Source organism: Cibotium barometz, chromosome 3, assembly GCF_041138505.1.
Source record: "Cibotium barometz isolate CiBa-2024 chromosome 3, ASM4113850v1, whole genome shotgun sequence".
NCBI lineage: Eukaryota > Viridiplantae > Streptophyta > Polypodiopsida > Cyatheales > Cibotiaceae > Cibotium > Cibotium barometz.
The window spans coordinates 34,510,195-34,523,755 of NC_141048.1; the positions used below are offsets into that span (position 1 = coordinate 34,510,195).

A 13,561-nucleotide genomic window follows, 5' to 3' on the forward strand; every position below is an offset into this window, starting at 1 on the left:
ATTCTCTCTCTCTCTCTCTCTCAATAAAAGCCTAACAACTAAATCCATATGATCCTTGTTGGTACCTACTCTGTTGCTCACATAGGCCTTTTTTTTTTTGCCCTTAAGAATGATAATTCATTTTCATTTAAAAAAGCCATGATCCACCCAAGTTCAAGTCCAACCGTTGGTCGTATATGCCCTCGTGTTGCATTCTATCGACATTAATACCTCTCTCTCTCTCTCTCTCTCTCTCTCTCTCAAAGAATACACACCATTTGTACTTGCATATTACAATATTCTTGTCGAAAAAAAGCTATCGATACACATACATCACACAAGGATGTCCTCTATGTGTGGTATATTTACATCGGTTCTCCAAAAAAAAACCCTCCCGGTCACTCATGGAGACAAAAAAATCAGCATGCGATGCAGAACTTGCATCTCAAACCAGGTCTGTGTAGGGGTGTTGTCTTACCGTTAGAAGTGCTAGCAACCTTCTTTAATTAATACCCTCTCTATTATTATGGATCCATTATATTTCGTATTTCTGATCCAAAACTTTGTTAGTGAGCTGCTTGCACATGATATCATCACATGCAATCACCTTTCCTTAAGCTTTGCAGCAGCTCCAGATAACCACTTTGATCCGAGTTTATGTATCTGTCAAGCAAGCATCGAATCAGAAGACGATAACAGAAATCCTTAAACCATCTTGAAACTCTATCAAAGCTTCCTTGATAGATACCACTAATAATTGAGAGAGAGAGCGTGTGTGTGTGTTATAAATTATCTGATTACCCATGGCGGAAAAGAAAATCAATGATCACGAGTGCACAATCTGGCTTATATAGCCTTCTTGTCTGCAAGATCCTCGCAACTTTTGTGACAGGTACTAAAGTAAAGCTATCAACCTCGCCATCTATGTCGCAATTCAAGAATTAAAGCTAGTTAGGTGTATGTATTTTGATTCATAACTGTTATTTTAGTCGTCGGCTTACAATAATTTAAGTTTAATTAACTTGTTTTATTGACTGTTGCAAACCTCTTACCTTTATTCACTGGCCAAAAATCACTAGGAAGTTTCAAGTCATAGCAAAACAGAAGAAATCTATCAAATCGATCACCATCAATACATTCATAGCTAACCGCTCCCACAGCTTTAGCCCTGCAATAATTAGACCCTTATTATTAGTGAGATTAAGCCGCAGTAATAATGGCATTAGTGCATATTTCTTTGAGTTGATGATGGTGCTAAATTAATTATTGCATTAAGCCACTAATTATGGCACATATTAAGCAGGGGCACAATGCAACCATATTCAAGGAAAATGATGTTGTATGTAGGTTATAGAATTGTATTTATTGCAAGATAATACTTTATTCATCCATATGTTTACTTGATTATTTAAATAAATGTGTGCATATTATACCTCTCTGAGATGTCCCTTGGAATGCTTGCCTCTTCATCACATTCCTTAATTACATTCTCTTTGCAGCTTAATCCTTCAGGCTACCAAAACAATAACTCAAAGGTTAGAGACACTTCATTTGCATAATAATTAGATTACCGAATTTTATAGATTTGATTTAATTGATGAAACGACAATCGATCTGTTATGACAGCGACAGTGTACGGCAACATAGATTTCCTCTACTTTCTCTCATCTCTTCTTCCTGCTTCTGTTTAAATCTCTTCCTCTCTCGCACAAGTTAGGTTCCTCGGAGGCCCGCAAAAGGCTCCACTGAGGGGCACGCTAAAGGCATTTCTCAGCCATGCTTCCCCTGCACCATGCACTAGGCAACCCGACCCTAATATCCCCACCGCAGGCAGGCCATTCCTCGCTCAACCCTCTTTTTTCTCTGCTCTAGAGAACAGAGCTCCCCCGCTTCCTCAATGGCATGCAAGAGGGGCCTTCGATGGCCGAACGAGAGGCTTCCTCCCCAGCTTCCTCACAAACAACAAACCAGGACTGAAGCCCACTGAGGCGACAGCAAACCCCCCAACCCCTGTTGGCGGAAGCGATATAGTGCCCATCATGAATCCTCTGCACAGCTGCCAAAAGATCTACAAGAAGGATGAACCCGGAATTCATCTCAAGAGAAGGAGGCCCTAGGGCTACTGAATAAGAAGGTGGAGGAAGCCCTACAGGTAAGCTGTCGATCTCTCTCCTGCCTGAGAGCGTGAAGGAGTGGTCGCATTCCTACCAGACCCGAGCACTAATAGGACTCCTTCATGGTCCTGCCCCCGGCTGAAACCCTAAAGTCTTGGATTAGGGCTAACTGGCAATCTAGAGGCATCTTTATGGAGCACACCCAATACTTGCCAAATAATTTCTTATGTTTCCTCTTTCATGATGAAGGCATGGCCCTAGGAGCTGGACAATGGATGATCAGAAATTCCCCCCTTTCGCTCTTTAGGTGGTCTTCAGATTTTTCTCCCCATGGGCCCAAGCATCCAAGAGTCCTGCCTTTCCCTTTATCTCTACCTCCTGATCAAGCTCATAGTTGAACCCCTAGGAAAGCTCCTTGGCCAAGGACCCAAAACTGATCTAAACCCCAACTGGCATCCCCAGGTTCTTCTAGTGCTTGATGTCAGTAAGGAACTTCCCACAGTATTAGAGATCAACTTGGGCTTCAACATGCTTATCCAACAATCCATTATCTACAAGAATTTGCCTAATGCAGGCTTCCACTGTGGGAAGCAGGGTCACTTCATTAGAAACTGCCCTGTCAAGAAACCGGCCCCTAAAAATGAATCAGCTAAGATCCCCCAATCTCAAGAGAAAGATAGATTCCAACAAGCCCCTAGAAGAGGACGCAACAAGAAAACCCCTCCTCGCTACAAGAACCCTAATAGATTTTCCCCACTCTTTGAAGAAATTTCTAACCCCACACAACCTGAGGAAGATTCAGACAAAGAGAAATTAAGAGATGGGGATTTTATTCAAGGAACTCAGTTCTTCAATGAAGAAGATGGAGACCTAGATCTAGAAAGAGAAGTAGATGAGATGGACTTTCAGAGAGAAGATAAGGAGGAGGAAACCTCACTCAAGTACCAGAGCAAGTTTAACCGGAGAAGGGCACAGAAAAGAAAAGATGGCTCGAGTGTAAAGGTCTCCATGATCTCATTGACTTGAATCGATCCTCTTCCTTAACCTGGTCTTTAGAGACAGGACATGAGCTTATAACAGTTGTCTCCTCTAAGCCTCTGGCCCTTCCAGCTCTAGACCAAGCCTTTGGTCTTCCCTGATCTCTCTGGACTCCCCTGTCATTCTAGTGGGAGACACAACATGTTGGAAAATATTTAAGATAGGTTCAAGCACAACAGTGGAGAGATCCAGGGCACAGAAAAGAAGATGGCTCAAATGATAAGTTCTCCATGATGGCATTGAGTTGAATCAATCCTCTTCCTTCACCTGGTCCAATGGCAAGACGGGGGATCAAGTTAGGAAGACAGATGCTACTTGACCAACAGCTCCTTAATTCCTATCTGAGCTTTAGAGTAAAGGTTTTAACCAACATCTTACTCTTAGACCACAAACCCATCCTTGTAATCCTAAATAAGACTTCCCACTGTGCCAGGGCTGGATGATTCCATTCTGATCCCAAAATCTTCTAACTCCTCTCTGTAAATCCTCAGCCAGTGCCTAGGATTCTGCTATGAAAGAATCTCAATTCTTCCTCTCGGGGACAATGCATGAGATTACCAGAATTAGGGCTGAGAAACAAGAAGTATGATCAGGTTAATAAACTGGAACAACTGATCAATGAAGGGAGAGAGCAACATCAAGATGAGCTGCTTCAAGCCAAAGTTGGCCTTAAGAGAGAGGAGGAAATCAGCCGTCAAAACCTTCACCTACACATCATAGAATGGTGGGCAAGGAAAGTTGATAGGCCTTCTAACAAAGTATTTAATATCCTGAAGGAAAAGAAGAATAAGAGAGTCCCTATGCTTCTCAATAAGGATGGCAGCAGAGCTGAAACACTTAAAGTGTCTTCAAATAGCCCACAGGTTACACTGATATATTTAAATTCCCTCCTGTTAGATCTCCAAAGAGAGCAGAGGCTTGTGCTCGTACAGCCAGATGCTGGATAAAAGCAATCCCTAAGTCTGACTGCCATGCTAGAAGGAAACTTCACCATTGAAGAGCTTAGCACCACCGAGGATTCTCTCAATAAAGAAAGAGCATGGGCCTAGATATGAGGGCAAAAGGAAAAAAGGACCAGATGTACAAGAGATCACAGCAAAACAACACAGCATGAAATGGGTGAGTGAAAATATGTACAAGAGGTCCTCTGATGTGAGGAGACTCTGTGAAGAAGACTGGTGCAAAAGCAAAGGCGAGGTCGGAGCTTAAGCACGATTGGTGATGAAGGCTTGTGTCGAAGTGAGGCAAAGGCACTCCGTGAGGTGGTCGGTGTCGAAGGCTCTCGTCAGTGGAAGGAAAGGCACTCCAGGTCATAGTGGGCAGCGGAAGGTGAAGTGATGCAGACTCTGGTGACGAGGGTGCTGCAGTACTTGAGGGGTGATGAAGAGCAGAGGGCTACCGTCCCGAGTGGGGTAGTGGTGCAAGCTCTAGTGACAAGGGTGCTGCAATACCTAAGTGGTGGTGAGGAGCAGAGAGGGCTGCTGTCCCAATGATGTGATATGGTGAGCGGAGAGGGTTGCTGTCCCAAGGTGAACTGTAGAAGAAAAACGCAGATGTTCTGTAGCAGAGAGTGGGCTAGATATGAATTGATGATAAAACACTGATGTGTTGTACTGTAGTAGAGATGTCCTATGATATGAGCTGATGTAAAACGCTGAAGTGCTCTACTGTAGCAGAGAGTGGGCAGCTGTCTCAAGGTGTGAGATGATGTAAAACGCTTACTGTAGCAGAGAGGGCTACTGTCCCAAGATATGCTGCAAGAGAAACGCTGGTGCTGAACAGTGCTGAACGGTGAAGATGATGATCTGATGTAGTGCAGGCACCAGCAGCAGCAACAGGTGTATGATGTGGCAGTGACTGATGTGATCACCGATGTGGTACTGATGTGGTACAATTGCTGAATGATGAAGCGAATCTATATATATGAGGTGGGCTGCTGGTCAGCCCAGTAAAGGGGCTGTCAGCCAGCAGCACAAGACATAAAAACCCAAAAATAACCAAATAAATCACATAAAAACTCCTTTTTAGAGCTGAAAAAAATGTCATTTTCACACACCCCCCCTCATGCCAAAAAAGGGGACCATGAGAGAAGATGAAGGATACCAACGTCCCATACTAACACTCTGGCAAAAGAAATGTATCCCCCTTTGGAAGCAAAGTCTAACAACATCACAAAGGGAGATCGTGATGGCAAAGGTGGTGAAGATAAGTAAGATGTACGTGGGTTGATCGTCTCCCAATGTAAGATCTAGAATGGGACTCTCCATTGAGTGAGAAGACCCATCCACCGTGTGGTCTAGATCAGAGTAAGGAGAAACAACTTCTGGTGAGTAAAATTGGTCCACCGGAAGAGCAGGTAGACGGTCCATGATGTGTGTCTCGAGGTCTTCAATCCCATTGCTCACGATAGCTTTGATGTCATGTGAGGGAAAAAGGACGAAAGGACCAGTTGTAAGAGAGATCAAAGCAAAACAACACAACATGAAATGGGTGAGTGAAAATATGTACAAGAGGTCCTCTGATGTAAGGAGACTGTGAAGAAAACTGGTGCATAAGCAAAGATGATGTTAGAGCTAAAGCACGGTCAATGAGACGAACGATCGCATCGAAGTGAGGCAAAGGCACTCTGTGAGGTGGTCGGTGTTGTAGGTTCTCATCAGTGGATGCAAAGGCACTCTGAGGTGGTAGTGGGCAGCGGAAGGTGAAGTGATGCAGACTCTGGTGACAAGGGTGTTGCGGTACCTGAGGGGTGATGAAGAGCAGAGAGGGTTGCCGTCCCGAGTGGTGTAGTGGTGCAAGCTCTCGTGACAAGGGTGCTGCAATACCTGAGTGGTGGTGAGGAGCACATAGGGATGTCGTCCCAAGCGGTGTCGATGAAGATAAGCAGAGAGGGCTGCCGTCTCAATGATGTGAGACGGTGAGCAGAGAGGGCTGCTGTCCCGAGGTGAACTGTAGAAGAAAAACACAGATGTTCTGTAGCAAAGAGTGGACTGTTGTCCCAAGATATGAACTGATGATAAAAAGCTGATGTGTTGTACTGTAGCAACTGCTGTCCCAAGATACGAGCTGATGTAAAACGCTTAAGTGCTCTACTGTAGTAGAAAGTGGGCTGCTGTCCCAAGGTGAGCTGATGTAAAACGCTGAAGTGCTCTACCGCACCAGAGAGGGCCACTGTCCCAAGATATGCTGCAAGACAAACGTTGGTGCTGAACGGCGAAGATGACGATCTGATGTAGTGCAGGTGCCAACAGCAGCAAGCAGCAGGTGTATGATGTGGTGGTGACTGATGTGATCACCGATGTGGTACAACTGCTGAATGATGAAGCGAATCTATATATATGAGGTGGGTCGCTGGTCGGCCCAATAAATCTTATAGGCTGTGGATAGCATGGTGAGAGGCCTCCAATTGCCTGCTAGCAGAGTTTTACAAAACCTTCAAGGAGTGGCTTCTTCACCCCTTTCTGGAAGTCTGAAAGAAAGCAGTACATTTTGGCACCCTCCCTCGACCCATTAATGAGGGAGTTATTAAATTGATTCATAAAAGAGAGGAGAAGGATATTCTAGCCAATTGGAGGCCTCTCACCATGTTATCCACGGCCTAAAAGATTTATGCCATATTCCTGGCTAGAGACTGTCAACCCACATGGATTCATGGATCAGGAAGGAACAAAAGGGCTTTATTAAAGACCGGTTTATCTTAGATGCTCTCATAGCCCTGTGGAAACGTGCTCAAAAGTCTAATCAAGCTTCATCTTCTTTAAGATTGACTTTGATAAAGCTTATAACAGCTTGGAATGGGATTTTATTCTTCAATCCCTCCACGACATGGATCATGACCACCAAGTCATTAGATTTGTCAAAACTCTTTTCGGCAATGCTCATGTTAAGAATTGCCATTAATGGTAACCTATTGAAGCCTTTCACCTTCAAAAATCCATTAGACGAGGGTGCCCTCTTGCTCCTCTCCTTTTTGCCATAGCTGATCATGCTCTATCGTGGCTATCAAGTCAGTCCCTCGTGAGTGTCCACCATGATCAGCAATAATCTCCTCTTTTTGGAGATGCCTTTCCACCTACTGCCTTGCTTCCGGTTCTGCCATCAACCACAACAAGATTGGTATAAAAACTCTTCTCAAACAACCACCCACTTGGCTTCTAGAACAAGGCTGCAAAATTATCCCCGAAGGCTCTATCGTCTGACTTCTTGGAATCCCAATGGGATTTGGAGTATCGATACACCAAAGCTGGCAATGGGTGCTCAAGAAGGGGCAACAAAGGTGTGACATATGGAAAGGATTTCAACAAAATCTAGCTGGCACACTGGTGGTACTGAAGCACATTTGGAAAGGATGTCAACAAAATCTACCTAGTAGAATGGTGGTCCTGAAGCACATTCTTACTTCCTATCATGCTGGAGACCCTCTACTATAAGTGATTTTAAAACTTTCAAAGCTATGTGCAGAAACTTTTTATGGGCTGGAGTCTTTGGCAAGTATAAGATCCCCAAAATGACCTGGAGATATTGTACTCTCCCTAAGGATGAAGAAGAGATGGGCTTGCCTAACATCCTGGACTTCATAGACAAACTCAGCCAAATGGATCGTTAGAAGGTATCAAGACTTGGGCTGACATGTGGAACTTCGACCACAAAAGATGGCTTACTAGACCTAAGATCGAAGCAACATCCAAGGTCAATATTCAAGATTAGGACCTTATCCAAGACATGATGAATTTAAGGGACCATCTTCTTTACCTCCTCATCTAGGTTAGAGGTCCCCTGCTTCTTTGATCTTTTATCAAGTCCTCTCAAACCAATCTGCTACCCATTCCTTCCTTTCCTCCTCATAAGAAGTGATGCCTCATGTGGCTTATCCTCAACAAAGCACTTTGGACAAGTCAACGAGCTGCTAAGATTGGCATAAGGTCTAGTCTTTATCTAGATGCAAAAGAAGAAGGGAAAAAAGTCAACCACCTTTTCATTGACCGTGAATGGAACGCCAACGTAATAGATTTCCTCCACGGCATCAAGCCGGTCCATCCGACTACTCTCAACTGGAAAGAAACCTTGGTCCATCCGACTGCTCTCAACTGGAAAGAAATCTTATTGGGTGAAGCGAATGGCTATTCTACTAGACTGTAGAATGTCATCTGGACATAATTTCTTTGGACAGTGTGGAAAAACAGGAATATCGTTCTTTTCTCAGATAAAAAGTCTAACATGCACTCCGATCTCAAAGTTTCTATTATTTTTTTCAGATGAAAGGATTATTGGATCTGAAGAAGAAAACGTTTTCAGCCGCTATCTAGTCACATCTGAAATCTTCTTCTTTTTTTCCAATGAAAGGATTATTGGTTCAACGTACTCAACTGCTATCTTGTCACTTGAGTCAACGAATTGTGGATACGCTGAAAGCAGACATAGGCGCCAATTATATTAAAAGAGAAAAAAAGATATTAAAAGAGAGAAAAAAAAGGGGAAAGACCATACAAGATACCATTATCAAATTACAACTGAGCTTTAAAGTAATTCATTCCTCACTAATTTTGCAGTTGAGAACATGTAGTCTTATTTAATAGACAGTGTGTAATTGATACGAGTACATTTAAATTGAAATATTGGGAACGAATGAAAATCTCATAGCACCACAAATACTTCTAATTATTGCCAGCAATCTCGTGACAAAGCTGACTATAATTAATACCTGTCCACCAGCAACCAGATGGTCGAACATGCCGGGGAATGTAGGCTTTGTCACACTTCGTCGTGCAACCCATAAGCACTTCTCCCCATTCGCTTCTTGCACAAATCCATTCATATGTATGGCATAGGCCTTTAAATAACACATACAAAGAATTTTAATGTGTATGCTCGCAAATTGAAGCATAATTAATCAAGCCTTTTGTAAAAGAATTAAATCCGAGGTTAAGGCTTAATGAGAGCCCTATTGAGGTTTATTTGAATATGCAAAAACCACACAATACTTTACCTTGACTCCAAAATATGGAACAGCTGCTCGCTCTAAAGAAAACAAAGATCGTGTGCCAAAAGACTCCACCACTGGGCAAAACTGTGTAGGGACGTGATACTGCTGTTAGAAAGCTAGTAGACAAAAACTGTGTTCCGTTGCTCAGAGTTAAACTTGAGCTCATATCCTTATTAATGTCAATAATTGATGGATCATACATTGCATCACAGTAGAACTCACAAATTATAACTATGTGCACAATACAATGAAAGTAATGATTAACTCAACCTATAAAAGTAAGGAACAAAGGCTTTGATTATGAAAATAGGACATAATGGCTTTCGTTTACATGTTTCAAAGTTAATTTTGATATACAGTGTGTGTGTGTGTATATATATATATATATATATATATATGATGAGCTAGTTGAGAACCCATCATTTTTTTAAGAAGAGAAATGTAATGTGAACACGATGCATCACCTTATCAATAGTTATGATCTTTAAAAATCATGGTGTTTTGTTAGCACCTCAATAGTTGGAGAAGTAAAAGAATGTTTCCTAGCATGCTTTTTTGAAATGGAACTTGATAAATTCCTTCAAATGAAAGGCTCTATGATTGTAAATGAAAGGCTTTATGATTCAATTATATTGAAGGTTCTAGCAAAAGACAAAGTAGTGTACACAAAAGTCCTCACATTGTTAAGAAGCTTTGCACATGCATTATCTGTTTTCCAAGAGTTTACTAAGAAATATGTAAGATAAGCACGGTTTCAACATAAAGGGTCTTACTTAAAGACATACAAATCTAGAGCAATATTCTTATGAGATTTAGAAAAAGGAACAAGTTTGTGAGTGAAAAAGAGTCATTTTGTAGAACCAAGATAGGTAGAAAAGGTGGTTACACTTTGAAAGCACAAGATGTATATAGTATTTCAAGACTCAAGCATTAGGAATATAGAGACAGCACATAAATTTATAGCGCATGAATTTGGGAGGTGTAAGGTAGTTTACAGGGTGGGTAGTGACAGATTAGAGATCCGACAGTGGAGACCATCACTCTTTTAAGGGATGGACAAAGGAGACTCCCCAGCCAAGAGCATTATCTCCATAAAAAATCAAGATTATGGCACCCTTTTAGCAGGCATTTAAAATTTCTTCTGTATGTGAAGGCCCTTACTTAGATTAATGAATAAGGGATCCTTTAAAGGACATTGGGAGTTCAAAAGCTTGTAAAGGCCGAATAAAGGATCCTTTAAAGGACATTGAGACTTCAAAAGCTTAGTCTAACGTTAGGATATACAATAAGCTTAGAAAATAGTTGTAGAAGACGCACCTCGTTGCGCCAACCTGGGATGATGCCCTTGTCACCAAGGACGCGCAGGGCTCGGTTGACGGCAGCCGTCCGATCTTCTCTCGATATGAGGTTGCGATGGAGAGTCACGAAGCTTTCTGTCCGTCCTGATTTGCGACCGTTCACATGCAGGGTTGGGCGGCTGCCACCGTTGATGTGCAGTGCGTCCATGTTGGCCTGAAAGCGCACGTGCTCCAGATCCACCCCCACGGTCGCAAAAACATCCGGAAAGCATACCAAGTGCTGCAAAAAGCTGCCAACCATGCATGCCCAAGTCAAGAATTCCTCAGGCCTTTTAGAAAATAGGGTTGCAGGCCACTTTTCGAAAAAGTTATTTAAATATTAGACAAGGTCAAATTGAAGGTTATGGTAGGCCTTCAGGCCACTTTTCGAAAAAGTTATTTAAATATTAGACAAGGTCAAATTGAAGGTTATGGTAGGCCTTCAAGCCATATGAGTATGCATGTCCATGAAACCTTCTAGGTGTCTAAACGAGAGTCCCATCACTTGTGTGACCTTCTCATGACATTTGATGCAAGTCCCATTGTTGAAGTTGGTTGAGCTCCCTTCTAGTTGTCTACTTTCTGCTATATTAGAAGGTAGACATAGAAAGAGTAATTGTTGAGACTCATGGCTTTGTTCACACCAGGCTCCTCTACCTGTGTGAAAGAGCATAAGGACTAGAATTTCTAGAGGCAAACAGGATATCAACTTCTTCCCAATGAGAGCACCCAGGGTTGTAGTTGGGACTTGCTACTTGTTAAAATGCAAGTCCTCTATGCAACGTCAGTAGCTCCATTGTACTCGCCTGATATAGACAAGCATCTGGCTCTAAACAATGCCCTCCTTTCTGTACCTTTTTTTGTCATGGCCTGGCCTCGATGTGTGCACATGTGACTGTTTAACATAGCAGTGCACACTCAAGCAAGAAATCACAAACCTAAGCATTATAGACCTTACCTTGGATGGATGTAGCCCACCTCGATTCCATCAACCACAAACGGAATGAACTTCACACGTTCTTCCTGTAATTATAAAATCAATAGATTAGTCTCCCAATAGATTAAATCCACAAATTATGGCCAAATCAATAGATTAGTCTCCCAATAGATTAAATCTACACATTGTACATCTACACATTGATCTTAGCGAGTGTTAGGTGATGGCACAAAATAACTAGTGAACTCTTTTTGATTGCTCATTGGCACACTCCATTCGTAGCTTTTGGACAAACATCTAAACTTTAATCCATAACCTTATGGAGTGGTGGCCCAAGATGATTACTCAATTCCTCATTATTCTCTATTGGAAACACTAAATTTGTAACTAACATGTTTGGGAGGGGTTGTGAAAAGCTATCATGGAACTACTTGCATGGTAGAGAGTAGTGAGGAAGACTTAATTAACCTCACTATGGTCAAGTCCCATATTTTTGTGGTGGACACATTGGTGGTCCAAGGATAGATTTCGAAGAGCATTTTTTTTGTTTTGTATGGACATGGTGGACATTGCCACATCCACATAAAACCCAAAACCCCTCCCAAATGTATCCTCGACCCGAATATCCGCCAAATCCACATACAGCATATGTACGTACATACATGTACACATATATATGTGTGTGCGCGTGCGTGTATGTGTACATAAATATGTGTGTGTGTATGTATATGTATATATACACATGTATCCTTGGGCCAGATTAGCTACACCAACAAGCACTATAATATAAAATCTATTTATTAAAAAAAAAGATTTTATAAGAATCCTACATTTCCAAGCATGTAAGAATCTCTGAGATGGAAGGAGAACCATTATATTCTTGAGTTGAAAAAATTATATACGTGGGTTTAAAAGGGAGCATCATCATACACTTCCACTGTTAACGAGCTTGACATGCTCCATGTAGCTCTCCAGGCCAACAGGTTTGAAGCGAGAATCCTCCTTGGGTGCAGCTTGGAATGCTTCTTCCAGGCTTAACACACCAGTTGCTGAGGCTGCTGAGATCATGAGGTGGGTTTGATTTGATGCTGGTTTTGAGCCTGCTGGGTTGAAGGAAAGCACTCCTTGGAGCCTACTGTTGCATGTGGGATTGTTAGTATGTGTTGCACCAGATGTGGGTGCATAGCTAAAGCGTTGGAAGAAGGCTGAGGAGGCACTGGAGAGGGCTGCTGCCATGGCAGCTGCAGGTACTAGGAGAGGGTAGAGCTTTTCTAGCAAAAGCAATGCAATGCAATGGCTTTCTTCAGAAAGCAGAGAGATTAAGCTAGAGAGAAGGCAAAATTTGCAAGTCTGCTTTAGAATGGAGATGGGTAACCTTTACTAGGCAATGCAAATATATTCTAGAATAACATTGCATTACAATCGTAGAGCTTGATATGGCAAGCAAAGCTCTCTTCATAGCGCTCACAGAAGGATGGAGATCGTGGGAGTAGATCTCCATAAAAAATTATAAACATAGGCCACGCTTTACTTGCCACCTTTGCTTTGGTTTCTCTCAATGATTCATATGGAGAACATGTGGGGGCCGACAGTTTAGTCCAAACGCGGGGCCAATACAAGGATTAGAGGCCTAAGTAGGGCGATTAGATGCTAATTAGTGATACATATGGTGATTGGATGCTAGGTTGTGATTAGAGCTACTTAGGGATAGATGTGGGCATTAGATGCTCATTAGGCGTTAGGGGTTAGGATTTAGGGTGGGTATAGATGATTAGAGGGTTAGGATTTAGGGTGGGTATAGATGATTGGAGGGTTAGGATTTGGGGTTGTGAATAGAGGAGTGGTTATAATTGGGATTTAGGGTGGTGATTAGAGGGTTAAGATTCAGGGTTGTGATCGGGTGATTAATGGCTACTTAGGGACAGATTAGACGAGCACAAGACTGGCCCTGGTCTAGCCGCCTAGGTCAATCTAGCGGTGTAGAGCGCTGCTATTTAAAAAACGTAAGTAGGGGGGGGGTGGGGTCCCCATCATCATTCAAGCGGCAAGGCTCACGCGAGAAAGCAAGGCCCGAGCAGTGACAGGATTTGACGGCCATCTGCCCGTCCATTGCCCTCTAACCGAAAGCCAAGTTAATATGGAAAATTTCATTTGAAAAGCTAAATGTAAAAAT

At 42.5% G+C, this 13,561-nt stretch overlaps 1 protein-coding gene across 1 annotated transcript; it reads right to left on the reverse strand.

Moving 5' to 3' along the window:
* Positions 1-256: 256 nt before the first annotated feature.
* LOC147639990 (nudix hydrolase 20, chloroplastic-like) lies at positions 257-12,899 on the reverse strand. Its single transcript, XM_086822794.1, has 9 exons — positions 12,319-12,899; positions 11,410-11,474; positions 10,432-10,702; positions 9,118-9,198; positions 8,833-8,961; positions 1,413-1,492; positions 1,032-1,147; positions 781-901; positions 257-642 (listed from the first exon to the last, which is right to left on the reverse strand). Exons 1-9 carry the CDS (start codon positions 12,622-12,624, stop codon positions 573-575), a joined length of 1,239 nt encoding a protein of 412 aa, XP_086678920.1. The 5' UTR covers positions 12,625-12,899; the 3' UTR covers positions 257-572.
* Between the last annotated feature and the right edge of the window lie 662 nt (positions 12,900-13,561).